The 13,440-nt window shown below is 42.1% G+C and overlaps 1 protein-coding gene across 3 annotated transcripts in view; it reads left to right on the top strand.

Annotated features, from left to right (window-relative positions):
* SYNRG (synergin gamma) overlaps nt 1–13,440 on the top strand; it is a 208,515-nt gene that overhangs the window by 13,375 nt on the left and 181,700 nt on the right. For all 3 annotated transcript variants that reach the window (XM_044288118.1, XM_044288119.1, XM_044288117.1), the window contains exon 2: nt 3,065–3,105. In XM_044288118.1, coding sequence (XP_044144053.1) covers nt 3,065–3,105 — 41 coding nt within the window. The remainder of the gene's footprint in view (nt 1–3,064; nt 3,106–13,440) is intronic.

The raw sequence follows: 13,440 nt of genomic DNA, 5'->3' as shown, positions 1-13,440 counted from the left end.
GGTTTTTAACCTCTGTGTTTTTTCCTGTCCTATCAGAGAAAGTCAGTCTCAGGATGAGCTGTCATGGAGACTTCCAGGAAACCGAATGCCTCTCCTCTCAGCCTCCGGTAGCCCAGGTTATCACCTCTCTGGAAAGGGGTCCCCTAGCTCTTCCCTGGTACCTTAGAGGGCTGGAGCACCTTCTGTGAAAGAGCTGGTACAGCATGCATCACCGCGGTATCGAGGAAGCCGATGCCGCTTCTCCTGTGGGAGCTTTGGGCTCGGCTGCGGCTCCTACGCTCCTCTAGACGCGTGTGCCGGAAAAAGATGATGGCGCACATCATCGCATGCTGGAGGCCTCGCATGGGGGTCGACTCTTCCTTGGAATGAGTCCCCCAGGAAGAGGAGGAGGAGCAGTATGGCGGCGTGGGTGGACCAAATGGGGCAAGTCCATTTATATGATGTTGGCTGAGGTGGTCAGTTGTACATCATGGAGGTCCAGGTACCTGGAATGCAGGAGACCGGTACAGATTCCCCCGTCTAGGGTTATGAAAGTTACACTCCCTGCCCTGTTTGTCCAGCAAGATAGAGCAGACTATAGAAATCTGTCTGTCTCTCTTTCTCTTCCTCCTTAGAAAGAGATAGGACGCAAGTCCCATGGGATACACAAAAGAAAACTGGCCTAAAAGGCTGCTGGGGGTTTATGGAAGCTTAGATCCGCTGTTCCGTAGGAGCGTTCAGCAGGATCGCGCCTTAGTGTGCCTGAAACTGTCAGCAGCTAGAAGGGGGCTTTTTCACCTTTCCTTACCAATGCTCCGTATGCAAGTGTTGGCAGAAGCTGCATGACATTATAGGTGCTTGCTTTAGCAGCACACACTCCAGATTTGTAAGTAAACCATTAATACTATTTGTCAGGTAAGTAAACCAGGCTTGCGTTTAACCAGCTGGATTACCTCACCAGTTCTAATTACCTTGAGACTCTTGCCTCTGGGCACATCCAGCTGACTCTTGCCTCTGGGCACGGCCAGCTGACTCTTGCCTCTGGGCACGGCTGCCGCTTGCCTCCTACTGGTGCCCTGACACATAAAAGTAACTAGGTAGGAGGCAAGTTAATGCTATAGGGGTGAAGACCTCAGGTACGAGCTCAGGGCGACAGAAAGATTACAGAAAGCCTAGGGGAGATGATTGAACTACCAATCTATGCACTGTAATACCATTTGGTAAGTGAAGTCTCCTACAGTGCCTATTCTCGATCTACAGTTTAGCGCAAAGCTATATTGGGAGCCACATTCCTCCTTACACAATGTGGACAATATTAATAGAAATGGTATTTAATTCAAGGCGTACAAGACATATATGTGTACCGGCCTTGTGAGATATAGGGTATAGTATACTCTACACTTGGATATAGTATGAGTCAGCCTGAAGGAACAACTTATGCCCAACTAAACTTTCTCTGTGTTGTCATATCTAATTGAACCTAAGGGTGCTGATGTCAAGAACATTACGGACCCTTGCCTTTATTGTACCTAATACCCATAACCTCAAGGGCACCTCTATGAGAGGGCCGGCGATGTGCGGTCCACAAAATGTGGAAAGCACATTGCCGGTGTCTGCGTTTTGCTGAGCTGAGTGGTGGGTCAGTGGTCAGCACGGGTGTCTTTCAGTTGTGAGGCTGCGGGTTCAAATCCACCCAATGCTGTTATCTGATGGGGGTTCTGTGTTCTCCTAAAAGTTGCAGCTTGGTGGTAAGAGATGAATGAAAGTATTCTTAAAAAATAAAAAAAATGGTAATGAACTACAATGGGGGTCTACAGTAAATATTTACTCGTTTGACGTTACAAGATTTTATCTGGTTTTAGAGCGGGTCGCTTTTACACAATGGTACTTACTATATAGACTACGCTTAGAGGTAGAGGACATTCTTTTTATGGAAGATGTCTAATAAGACATTTTATTCTTCCTTTAATTAAGTATTTAAGTCTATAAACGGAGGTAAAGTCTCCATGTTGTGCTGTCCTGAGGGATGAACTGGGAAATAGGAATTAGACTTACTGGTAATTCGGTTTCCAGAGAGTCCCTCATGACAGCACACGTACATTCCCTCCCTTACTAACTACTATGAATATGTTATATAAAATTTTCGGAAGATTTTAATACATCGGTTGCATCTATCCTGGTGTAGTGATCTGGAAAACAACTGGTTGGTGGAGGTGGGAGGGACCTTTTAACCTCTCTGCTTCCTGTCCTAAGAAGGTCAAAGGGGAACATCCTCCATGTTGAGCTGTCATGAGAGACTCAATGGAAACCGTATTGGGCTACTTTCACACTGGGGTTTCTGGGTCTGCTTGTGAAATCCGTTTCAGGGCTCTCACAAGCGGCCCAAAACGGATAAGTTCAGCCCCAATGCATTCTGAATGGATAAGGATCCCTTCAGAATGCATCAATTTGGCTTGCAGCGTTTTGGTGTCCACCCGACAATGCGGAGACAAACAGATCCGTCCTGACTTACAATGTAAGTCAATGGTGACGGATCAGTTTGTCACTGGCACAATATGGTGCAATTGAAAACGGATCCGTCCCCCATTGACTTTCAATGTAAGTCAAGACAGATCCGTTTTGACTTAGACTTTTTTTTTTTTTTTTATGAATAATGCAAATGGACGGTGCGGATCCGTCTGTGCAGATACAAGAGGGATCCGCACCGAACGTCAGTGTGAAAGTAGCCTTACCGGTAAGTCTAATTCCTATTTTTCTTGTACAAAAACCTCTACACAGGTCACAGAGCATGCACAGAAAACTCTCCCATAGAAGTCAATGAAGTCCCCTCCTGACCATTGTGTCTATGGACCATGGGGCTGCCATAAAACAATTTTTAATGCTTTGTAAATACTGTTAAGAACAGCTCAGCCAAGATGGCAGCTCCCATAATAATGTTCAGGAAATAAAATTTAAAAAAATCTGCAATCAGAAAATAAAAACGGAGTAGAAAAAAGATGTTACTATCTGGTTTTAATTGGCAGATAAAATGTTTGGTGACACAAGCCTATGCCTTACTGTTTACTATATATATTTATTTTTACAGTTTTGTGTTTCCCTTGGCTTCTGGAATCGGATCATCTCAAGGTTAGTAAATAATGTGTGGTCTGCAATCTCTATTGTGTGCCCTGTACACCTTGTCTGACAGAAACGTATTGCAGTAATTGTGCAAAGTGCTACACAAGGGCTGGACATATCCATTGGACAGCTTTGGCCACATGAGCTTGATTTCTTCTGACTCCTCCATATACATAAAATCTTGACACGGACAAGCATGCTTGCTAAACACATAGGGAAAAGACACTGCCAGGTATGTGTGGGTGACTTATCTCCCCGAAAATAAAATGGATTATGCATGTTGAAATCCAACTGCCTGATCTTTATTGCTTGCAACATCTGTTGTTGGGGAGAGTCAGAAGGCCCCCATACTCATCAAATGGTTATAGTGGTTGGTGGGGTTTTACCTAGGCATCATGGGTCACCAAGGACATTGTATTTGCATCTGTTTACACAGGCTGATAAATTGCTCATGACTAGCGCTGATTACGTAGGCTACTTTCACACTTGCGGTAGCGTGTTCTGGCAGGGGAACAGCCTGCCGGATCCGTGCTACTGCAAGTCCACCGTGCCGTCGGAAGACCACTTCCAGCAAATGTGCCGAGAGGCGGCCGGAATAAAACGACAGCACACTAAGGTTTTTGTCTGGTCACCGCTCGGCATGTTTGCCCTGCTGCAGCCGGACCTCCGGCCCGTCCCCATTATAGTGAAAGGGGACGGAGTGGACTTCCGGCGGCACTGTGGACTTGTGGTAGCACGGATCCGGCATGCTGTTTCCCTGCCGGAAAAGGCTACCTCAAGTAGCCTAAGGCTACTTTCACATCTTTTAAAAAGATCTGTTTCATTTAGTACATCCTGTTGGCTCCGTTTCGGCCGGATCCGGTTGTATTAAATCAAAACTGAACAAACCTGATCAGGCATGAAAATCATTGTAAGGCTACTTTCGCACTAGGGTTTATGCTGGATCTGGCAGGGTTCAGCAAAAACGCTTCTGTTAGGCTACTTTCACACTAACGTTTTAGTTTTCCAGTATTGAGATCTGTCATAGGGGCTCAATACCAGAAAAAACGCTTCAGTTTTGTCCCCATTCATTGTCAATGGAGACAAAACTGAACTGAACGGAATGCTCCAAATTGTTTAGTTGTGTTCCCATACCGGAGAGCAAACCGCAACATGTTGTAGTTTGCTTTTCGTCCTGGGATGCGGAGCAAGACAGATCCGGTATGACCCCCAATGCAAGTCAATGGGGACAGATCCGGCATTATTACTTAGAAACATAGAATGTGTCAGCAGATAAGAACCATTTGGCCCATCTAGTCTGCCCAATATACTGAATACTATGAATAGCCCTTGGTCCTATCTTATATGAAGAATGGCCTTATGCCTATCCCATGCATGCTTCACTGTATACTCCTTCACTGTATTTGCAGCTACCACTTCTGCAGGAAGGCTATTCCATGCATCCACTACTCTCTCAGTAAAGTAATACTTCCTTATATTACTTTTAAACCTTTGCCCCTCTAATTTAAAACTATGTCCTCTTGTAGCAGTGGAAATTAAGTGCAGTAGTGTTCTGGGATTTTGGCCGGTCAAATACCGTACAAAGAACGGAACTGAAGACATCCTGATGCATACTGAACGGATTGCTTTCCATTCAGAATGCATTGGGACAAAACTGATGCGTCTTTTACCTTTTACCAGATTTCAATACCGGAAAAGAATAATGCTAGTGTGAAAGTACCATTACTGAAAATACAACTATCTGCATCCGTTTTAAACAGATCCGGTTGTATTATCTGTAACATAGCCAAGACAGATCAGTCATGAACTCCATTGAAAGTCACTGGGGAACAGACCCGTTTTTTGTCAGAGAAAACAGATCCGCCCCATTGACTTGCATTGTGGGTCATGACTGATCCATTTGGTCCACATCCCAGGACGGAAAGCAAAGAGAACGGAACAGAATGCATTTTGGAGCATTCCGTTCTGTTCAGTTACGTTTTGTCCTCAATGACAATGCATGGAGACAAAACGGAAGCGTTTTCTCTTCATTTCATCCACCATGATGGCTACAGATGAGATTGACCTCTGTAGGGGCAGGGATACACAGAGGTAGAGAGTTTAAAAGCCCCCATCCACTCTCTCCCTTCATGGGGCATTGCAGAGAGGCCTCCTTAAGGGGAGGTGAAGAGTTTCTTATTTTATTTTTAATTATGGTGTACTTTCTTCCTTTAAGGAACGGGAGGTTGGCTTTCCACAAGGCCGGAGGGGGCAGAGCTTGAGGCACATGTGGAGGGAGTTAAAGAAACAAAAGTCAAACCAAAATATATTAGGTGTGCCACTTGTGCAAAAAAACTCCCTGAAAGCTATAAAAAGAAACTTTACAAATCTTGCATTAATGATCTTTTAAAGTAAGAGCAACCATCTATCCTTATGGAAGTAATAAAATCCTCAAATTACAGAGAGCTGCGAGCGGTCTGGGAGATTCTAAAAGTAACTTAAAAACATAAAAATATTTTCGGCCAATACTACGGCTGTCGCTTATTTTAAACATCAGGGATACCCAAGTTTAAAACTTTTAGCGGAGAAGATTTTTTTTATTGGGCAGACAAAAAAATGTTCTATCCATTAACCCCTTAGGGACCAGGCTCATTTTCACCTTAACCCTTTCATGACCAAGGGTCATTGATGCCCCAGTGTCCAGGTCAAAATGAACAAATCTGACGTGTCACTTTATGTGGTAATAGCTTTTGAACACTTTTACTTATCCACGCCATTCTGAGATTGTTTTCTCGTGACACATTGTACTTCATGATAGTCATATATTTGAGTCAATATATTTCACCTTTATTTATGAAAAAATCCCAAATTTACCAAAAGTTTTGAAAAATTCACAATTTTCCAAATTTCAATTTCTCTGCTTCTAAAACAGAAAGTCATACCTAAGTAACATAGTAACATAGTTCATAAGGCCGAAAAAAGACATTTGTCCATCCAGTTCGGCCTGTTATCCTGCAAGTTGATCCAGAGGAAGGCAAAAAAAAAAACCGGTGAGGTAGAAGCCAATTTTCTCCACTTCAGGGGAATAAAAAATTCCTTCCCGACTCCAATCAGACAATCAGAATAACTGCCTGGATCAACAACCCCTCTCTAGTAGCTATAGCCTGTAATATTATTAAGCTCCAGAAATACGTCCAGGCCCCTCTTGAATTCCTTTATTGTACTCCCCATCACCACCTCCTCAGGCAGAGAGTTCCATAGTCTCACTGCTCTTACCGTAAAAAATCCTCTTCTATGTTTGTGTACAAACCTTCTTTCCTCCAGACGCAGAGGATGTCCCCTCATCACAGTCACAGTCCTGGGGATAAATAGCTGATGGGATAGATCTCTGTACTGACCCCTGATATATTTATACATATTAATTAGATCTCCCCTCAGTCTTCTTTTTTCTAAAGTGAATAACCCTAATTTTGATAATCTTTCAGGGTACTGTAGTTGCCCCATTCCAGTTATTACTTTAGATGCCCTCCTCTGGACCTTCTCCGCCTCTGCTATGTCTGCCTTGTTTACAGGAGCCCTAATAAAATATTTATTACTTAACATTCCCCATATATCTACTTTATGTTGGCATCATTTTGGAAATGTCATTTTATTTTTTTAGGACGTTAGAAGGCTTAGAAGTTTAGAAGCAATTCTTACAATTTTTAAGAAAATTTCCAAAACCCACTTTTTAAGGACTAGTTCAGGTCTGAAGTCCCTTTGTGGGGCTTACATAGTGGAAACCCCCATAAATGACCCCATTGTAGAAACTACACCCCTCAAGTTACTCAAAACTGATTTTACAAACTTTGTTAACCCTTTAGGCGTTCCACAAGAATTCAAGGAAAATGGAGATGAAATTTAAAAATTTCACTTTTTTGGCAGATTTTTCATTTTATATATTTTTTTTCTTTAACACATTGAGGGTTAACAGCCAAACAAAACTCAATATTTATTACTCTGATTCCGCGGTTAACAGAAACACCCCACATGTGGTCGTAAACTGCTGTACGGGCACACGGCAGGGCGCAGAAGGAAAGGAATGCCATACGGTTTTTGGAAGGTAGATTGTGCTGGATTGGTTTTCTGAACGCCATATGTTTTTTATTTTTCTGTCGATCGTCTTGTGCAGGGGCTCGTTTTTTGCAGAAAGTGTTGAGGTTTTTATTGGTACCATTTTTGGGTACATAGGATTTTTTGATCATTCATTATTACACTTTATGGGACAAGGTTACCCAAAAATTGGCTGTTTTGGAACAGTTTTCATTTATTTATTTTTACAGCGTTCATCTGAGGAGTTAGGTCATGTGATAGTTTTATAGAGAAGATCGTTACGGACGTGGCAATACCTAATATGTATACTTTTTCTTATTTATTTAAATTTTCACAATAATAGCATTTCTGAAACAAAAAAAATGATGTTTTAGTGTCTCTATAGTCTGAGAGCCATAGCTTTTTTATTTTTTGGGCGATTGTCTTAAATAGGGTATCATTTTTTGCGGGACGAGGTGACTGTTTGATTGGTACTATTTTGGGGGTCATAAGCCTTTTTGAACACTTGCTGTTGCACTTTTTGTGATGTAAGGTGACAAAAATAGCTTTTTTTATTTTATTTTTATGGTGTTTATCGGACGGGGTCCATCATGTGATATATTTAAAGAGACGGTCGTTACGGACGCGGTGACATCTAATATGTGTATTTTATTTTATATTTTCATTTTTTTTATAGGAAAAGGCAATGTCTTTTTTTTTATTTACTTATTGATTTATTTTTACTTTTATTATTTTCACTTGTTTTTTTTATCAGTTCCCTCTTGGATCTTGAAGATCCAGTGGGGCTGATAGTTGTACTTCCAGATTGCCTGTAGGTGGCAGCACTGGACGCCTTTGCCATGGCAACCATCGGGTGCTGCAATCACAGTGCTGCAGCCCCGATGGTGGAGAGAGGTAACCCCCTCCCTCTATTAACCCCATGGATGCCGCAACTGCAGCATCTATGGGGTTACAGGAGAGTGTCAGCATAGAGTTGACACTCTCTGCTGATGACGGCGGCTCAGGAATGGAGCCGCCGCCATCACACACAGAATGGGGAATCGGGGGCAGCGCTGGAAGGGTGGGTGGTCGGGGGGTACAGACTACAATGGGGCAGGAGGGGCGGCTAGAAAATTTATGCATGGGGCGGGGAGGGGGTGGATCGCATGCCATCAGGGCAGGAAGGAGATGAGCGCAGGAGAGGGGCACAGATCGGGGGGGGCACAGGGCACAGAGGGGCACCAAGGGCTTGGAGCGGCACAGATCGGGGGTGGGGGGGTGGGCATGAGGAACACTATCGGCTTTCAGGCTCTGATCTGCAGAGCGCAGATCAGAGCCTGAAATCGGCATTTTAACACTGCCGCGATTGCCGGCAAGGGGCCACACTGATTGGTCCCTTGCCGACATTACTGCACTGTATGCTGTCCGTGACAGAAGCTTTGCAGCGCTTAGATTAAAGAGCTGCCAGAACGTATATATACACGTGGTAGCTGCACGGGGTATGTGCAGCTATCACGTATATATACAGATTGCGGTCGGGAAGGGGTTAAGGATCAGGCCATTTTTTGCAAATCTGACCAGTGTCGCTTTATATTGTGCTTCATGACACTGGTAAAATGGAATAAAAAAATAAAATAAACATTTTTAGTTATGAAAAAATACCAAATTTACCCAAAATTTTGAACAATTAGCAAATTTTTAAGTTTCAATTTCTCTACTTCTATAATACATAGTAATACCGCCAAAAATAGTTATGTCTACTATGTCTACTTCATGTTTGGATCATTTTGGGAATTATATTGAATTTTTTGGGGATGTGAAAAGGGTTAGAAGTTTAGAAGCAAATTTTGAAAATGTTTCAGAAATTTTCAAAAACCCACTTTTTAAGGACCAGTTGAGGTCTGAAGTTACTTTGTGAGGCTTACATAATAGAAACCACCCAAAAGGGGCTCACAAGCGGCCCCGAACGCATCCGTACAGCACTAATGCATTCTGAGTGGACGCGGATCCGCTCAGAATGCATCAGTCTGGCAGCGTTCAGCCTCCGCTCCGCTCAGCTGGCGGACACCATAGTTTGAAGGCACTATGGCTCAATCTTCAAACGGATCCGTCTCCCATTGAATTTTTAATGTAAAAGTCTGGACGGATCCGTTCTACTTTCACACTTAGAATTTTTTTTACCGTATAATGCAGACGGATCCGTTCTGAACGGAGCCACCGTCTGCATTATATGAACGGATCCGTCTCAGACGGATCCGCTCTGAACGCTAGTGTGAAAGTAGCCTTAGGGTACATATGATTTTTTTGGTTGCTCTATATCACACTTTTTGTGAGGCAAGGTAACAAGAAATAGCTGTTTTGGCACAGTTTTTTTTTTTTTTTTTAATATTTACAACATTCATCTGACAGGTTAAATAATTTGGTATTTTTATATAGCAGGTTGTCACGGACGCATGATACTTAATATGTATACAATTTTTTTTATTTATGTAAGTTTTGAAACAAAAAAAATCATATTTTAGTGTTTCCATAGTCTGAGAGCCATAGTTTTTTCAGTTTTTGGGTGATTATGTTGGGTAGGGTATGATTTTTGCACGATGAGATGACTGTTTGATTAGCACTATTTTGGGGTGCATATGACCATCATTAGCTCCTAAGTTCCTCAATGGGATTTAAATTTAGTCCTAAGGGGGTTGACAAGATCACCTTTTGCCCCTATCCCGGACATCATCATTAAACATCTCTCCTTTAAACCGTCTTTCTTAAGAGCCATAACATGGGGGAAATACAGGCCCTCTCATGCAAAGAACCTTATCTTTCAATTTTTCCTTACAGGATAGTGCTAAAATTAGACTTGGGCTTCCTTCCAAATGTGCTCTTTGACTTCCATAGAGACCAGGAAATCATCTTACCGTCATTCTATAGTGACCCACAAAACCCTACAGAAGAACAATTCCATCTTTTAGATCAAGGGAAACTATTATCCAGTACCTGGCAGCCAATAAAGCTTTTAGGAAAGATGACAATCTTTTGATTCAGTTTGCAGGTTGCAATAAAGGGAAGAAGCTTTCCAATTTCCAAAGCATCCATAGGTCGCTGGATAAAAAAACACGATATCCTGCTGTTACGCCCTAATGGGTCTTATATGTCCTACTAAAATACAAGCCCATTCCACCAGAGCGATGGCTTCTTCATGGGCAGAAAAAGCTGGTGTACCTCTTGCTAAGATATGTGGGGCCGCTACATGGTCTAGTATAAATACGTTCATAAAACATTATCTGATAAATATCTTTGCTTCTACAGATCTGACCTTCGGCCAGAAAAGTCTGCAAGCAGTAGCCCCCCTACTGTATAATCTGTTATGTTCTCTCTGTAGTCATCATGGTGGATGAAATGGAAAACCGTAATTAGACTTACTGGTAATTCTGTTTCCATGAATCTACCATGATGGCTCGTATGTATTCCCTCCCTTAAAAGGAACCGGTCACCTCCTAAATGCATGTAAATCCGCCAGCAGTACCTCAGGGTAGCCCGCAGTGTGATACTAATCATACTTTTCATCCTGCAGTCCGATGCTGCATAAGGTCAGAAAATGATCTTTTATCCCCCATCCGCGCTAATTTGCATGTCAGCTTGAAGTCAAGGGGCAGCGGCCTCCTTGCTTCAAGTCAAGGTAACCACGCCCCCTCTTGCCTTTGAGTGACAGCCCGCAATTCAGCTTAGCTTCCTGAAGTCTCTTGCATGCCCTCTGCCCTCTGTTTTACTGCGCGATCCCATGCCCTGACATATATATATATATATATATATATATAAAAATTGAGTTTATATACTTTTTTTTTATTGTGTTAAATACTTGAAAGCACCCACTTAGGTAAACACTGAAGGGAGAGAGTGGGTGAAGGCTTTTAAACTCTCTATCTCTGTGTATTCCTGCCCGTACAGAGGTCAAAGGGTCAATGTCATCTGTAGCCGTCATGTTTGATTCAAGGAAACAGAATTACCGATAAGTCTAATTACGTTTTTTTACGGATCTCAATACCGGAAAATATTAACGCTAGTGCTCCGAAAAAAATTGATCAGGCACCATTGACTTACATAGATTTTCATGCCTGATCAGGTTTGCAAACTGGACACAAAAAATTTGCTTGCGATTGTTTTGTAAGCAGCCCCAAAAACGGACCAGGCAGTGGCTGAGGGACAGACAACAGAGGGATGTAGTCAATGGAGTATATTCAGACCAAGGTCTTGTTACCAGTGGGGTACCTCAGGGATCTGTTCTGGGACCCATATTGTTTAATATCTTTATCGCCGAAATTGCAGAAGACCTCGATGGTAAGGTGTGTCTTTTTGCTGATGACACAAAGATTTGTAACATGGTTGATGATCCTGGAAGGGATACACCAAATGGAAAAGGATTTAGGAAAACTAGAGGAATGGTCAAAAATCTGGCAACTAAAATTTAATGTTGAAAAGTGCAAGATAATGCACCTGGGACGTAATAACCCAAGAGCAGAATATAAAATCAGTGATACAGTCCTAATCTCAGTATCTGAGGAAAGGGATTTAGGGGTCATTATTTCAGACTTAGAGGCAGACAATGTCATAGAGCAGCAGGAAATGCTAGCAGAATGCTTGGGTGTATAGGGAGAGGAATTACCAGTAGAAAGAGAGAGGTGCTCATGCCGCTCTACAGAGCACTAGTGAGACCTCATTTGGAGTATTGTGCTCAGTACTGGAGGCCATATCTCCAGAAGGATATTGATACTTTGTGGAGAGTTCAGAGAAGAGCTACTAAACTAGTACATGGATTGCAGGATAAAACTTACCAGGAAAGATTAAAGGACCTTAACATGTATAGCTTGGAAGAAAGACTAGACAGAAGGGATATGATAGAAACTTTCAAATACGTAAAGGGAATCAACAAGGTAAAAGAGGAGAGAATATTTAAAAGAAGAAAAACTGCTACGAGAGGACATAGTTTTAAATTAGAGGGGCAAAGGTTTAAAAGTAATATCAGGAAGTATTACTTTACTGAGAGAGTAGTGGATGCATGGAATAGCCTTCCTGCAGAAGTGGTAGCTGCAAATACAGTGAAGGAGTTTAAGCATGCATGGGATAGGCATAAGGCCATCCTTCATATAAGATAGGGCCAGGAGCTATCCATAGTATTTAGTATATTGGGCAGACTAGATGGGCCAAATGGTTCTTATCTGCCGACACATTCTATGTTTCTATGTTCAGCCCCAATGCATTCTGAATGGATAAGGATCCGTTTAGAAAGCATCAGTTCGGCTGCGTTTGGTCTTTGTTCCGCTTTTGAGGTGGACCCCAAAAGGCTGCTTGCAGCGTTTTGGTGTCCGCCTGACGAAGCAGAGCCAAACGGATCCGTCCTGGCTTACAATGTAAATCAATGGTGCAATTGAAAACTGATCTGTTCTCTATTGACTTTCAATGTAAGTAAGGACGGATCCGTTTTGACTTAGACTTTTTTTGAAAGAATAATGCAAGCGGATCCGTTTGAAACGGATACAAGCGTTTGCATTATCGGTGTGGATCCGTCTGTGCAGATACAAGATGGATCCGCACCGAACTCAGGTGTGAAAGTAGCCTAAGGCTACTTAACACTGGCTGTAGCCTTTTCCGGCAGTCTATTTCGATGGGGGAACAGCCTGCCGAAACCGTGCTACCAAAAGTCTGCCCCGGCCCCATTCACTATGAGGTCCGGCCGCAGCACGGCAAACATGACGAGAACTTTCTAATGGCACCATTGACTATTGCATACACTGTAGTGGGCAGCTGGAAAAAAAATTCAAATGATGTGAAATTGGATAAAAACTGGCTTTTTTCAGCCATCTTTAGATGTGCAGTAAAACTGACCCATGCCCTTTTTTATCCAGTCAGTAAAATTACAACAATACCACTTTTTTTTTTTTTATATAGTTTTAATTTAGTGTATTAATACAAAAAAAATCTTCGGGGAAAAAAAAATGTATGCTTTCCATCGCCATATTCTGCCCACCATAACATTTTTATAGCTATGTCTACGGAGCTGTGCGGGATGAACTGTAGTTTTTATTGATACAGTTTTGAGTGTGACTTTGATCACTTCTTATTCAATTTTTCAATTTTTTTTTTAAAATAGCAAATCTGCATTTTTTTTTTTGTTTTACCGTATAGTATAAATATTTTTAGATTTTATTATTACGGGTGTTTTTGGATGAGACGCTGCTTAAGATGTATTTTTGATTAATTGTTTATTTTTTGAAGGGGGTGGTTGGAATTTTTAAGTTATTT

Source organism: Bufo gargarizans, chromosome 3, assembly GCF_014858855.1.
Source record: "Bufo gargarizans isolate SCDJY-AF-19 chromosome 3, ASM1485885v1, whole genome shotgun sequence".
Classification (NCBI taxonomy): domain Eukaryota; kingdom Metazoa; phylum Chordata; class Amphibia; order Anura; family Bufonidae; genus Bufo; species Bufo gargarizans.
This window is presented reverse-complemented; position numbering and strand designations above follow the sequence as displayed.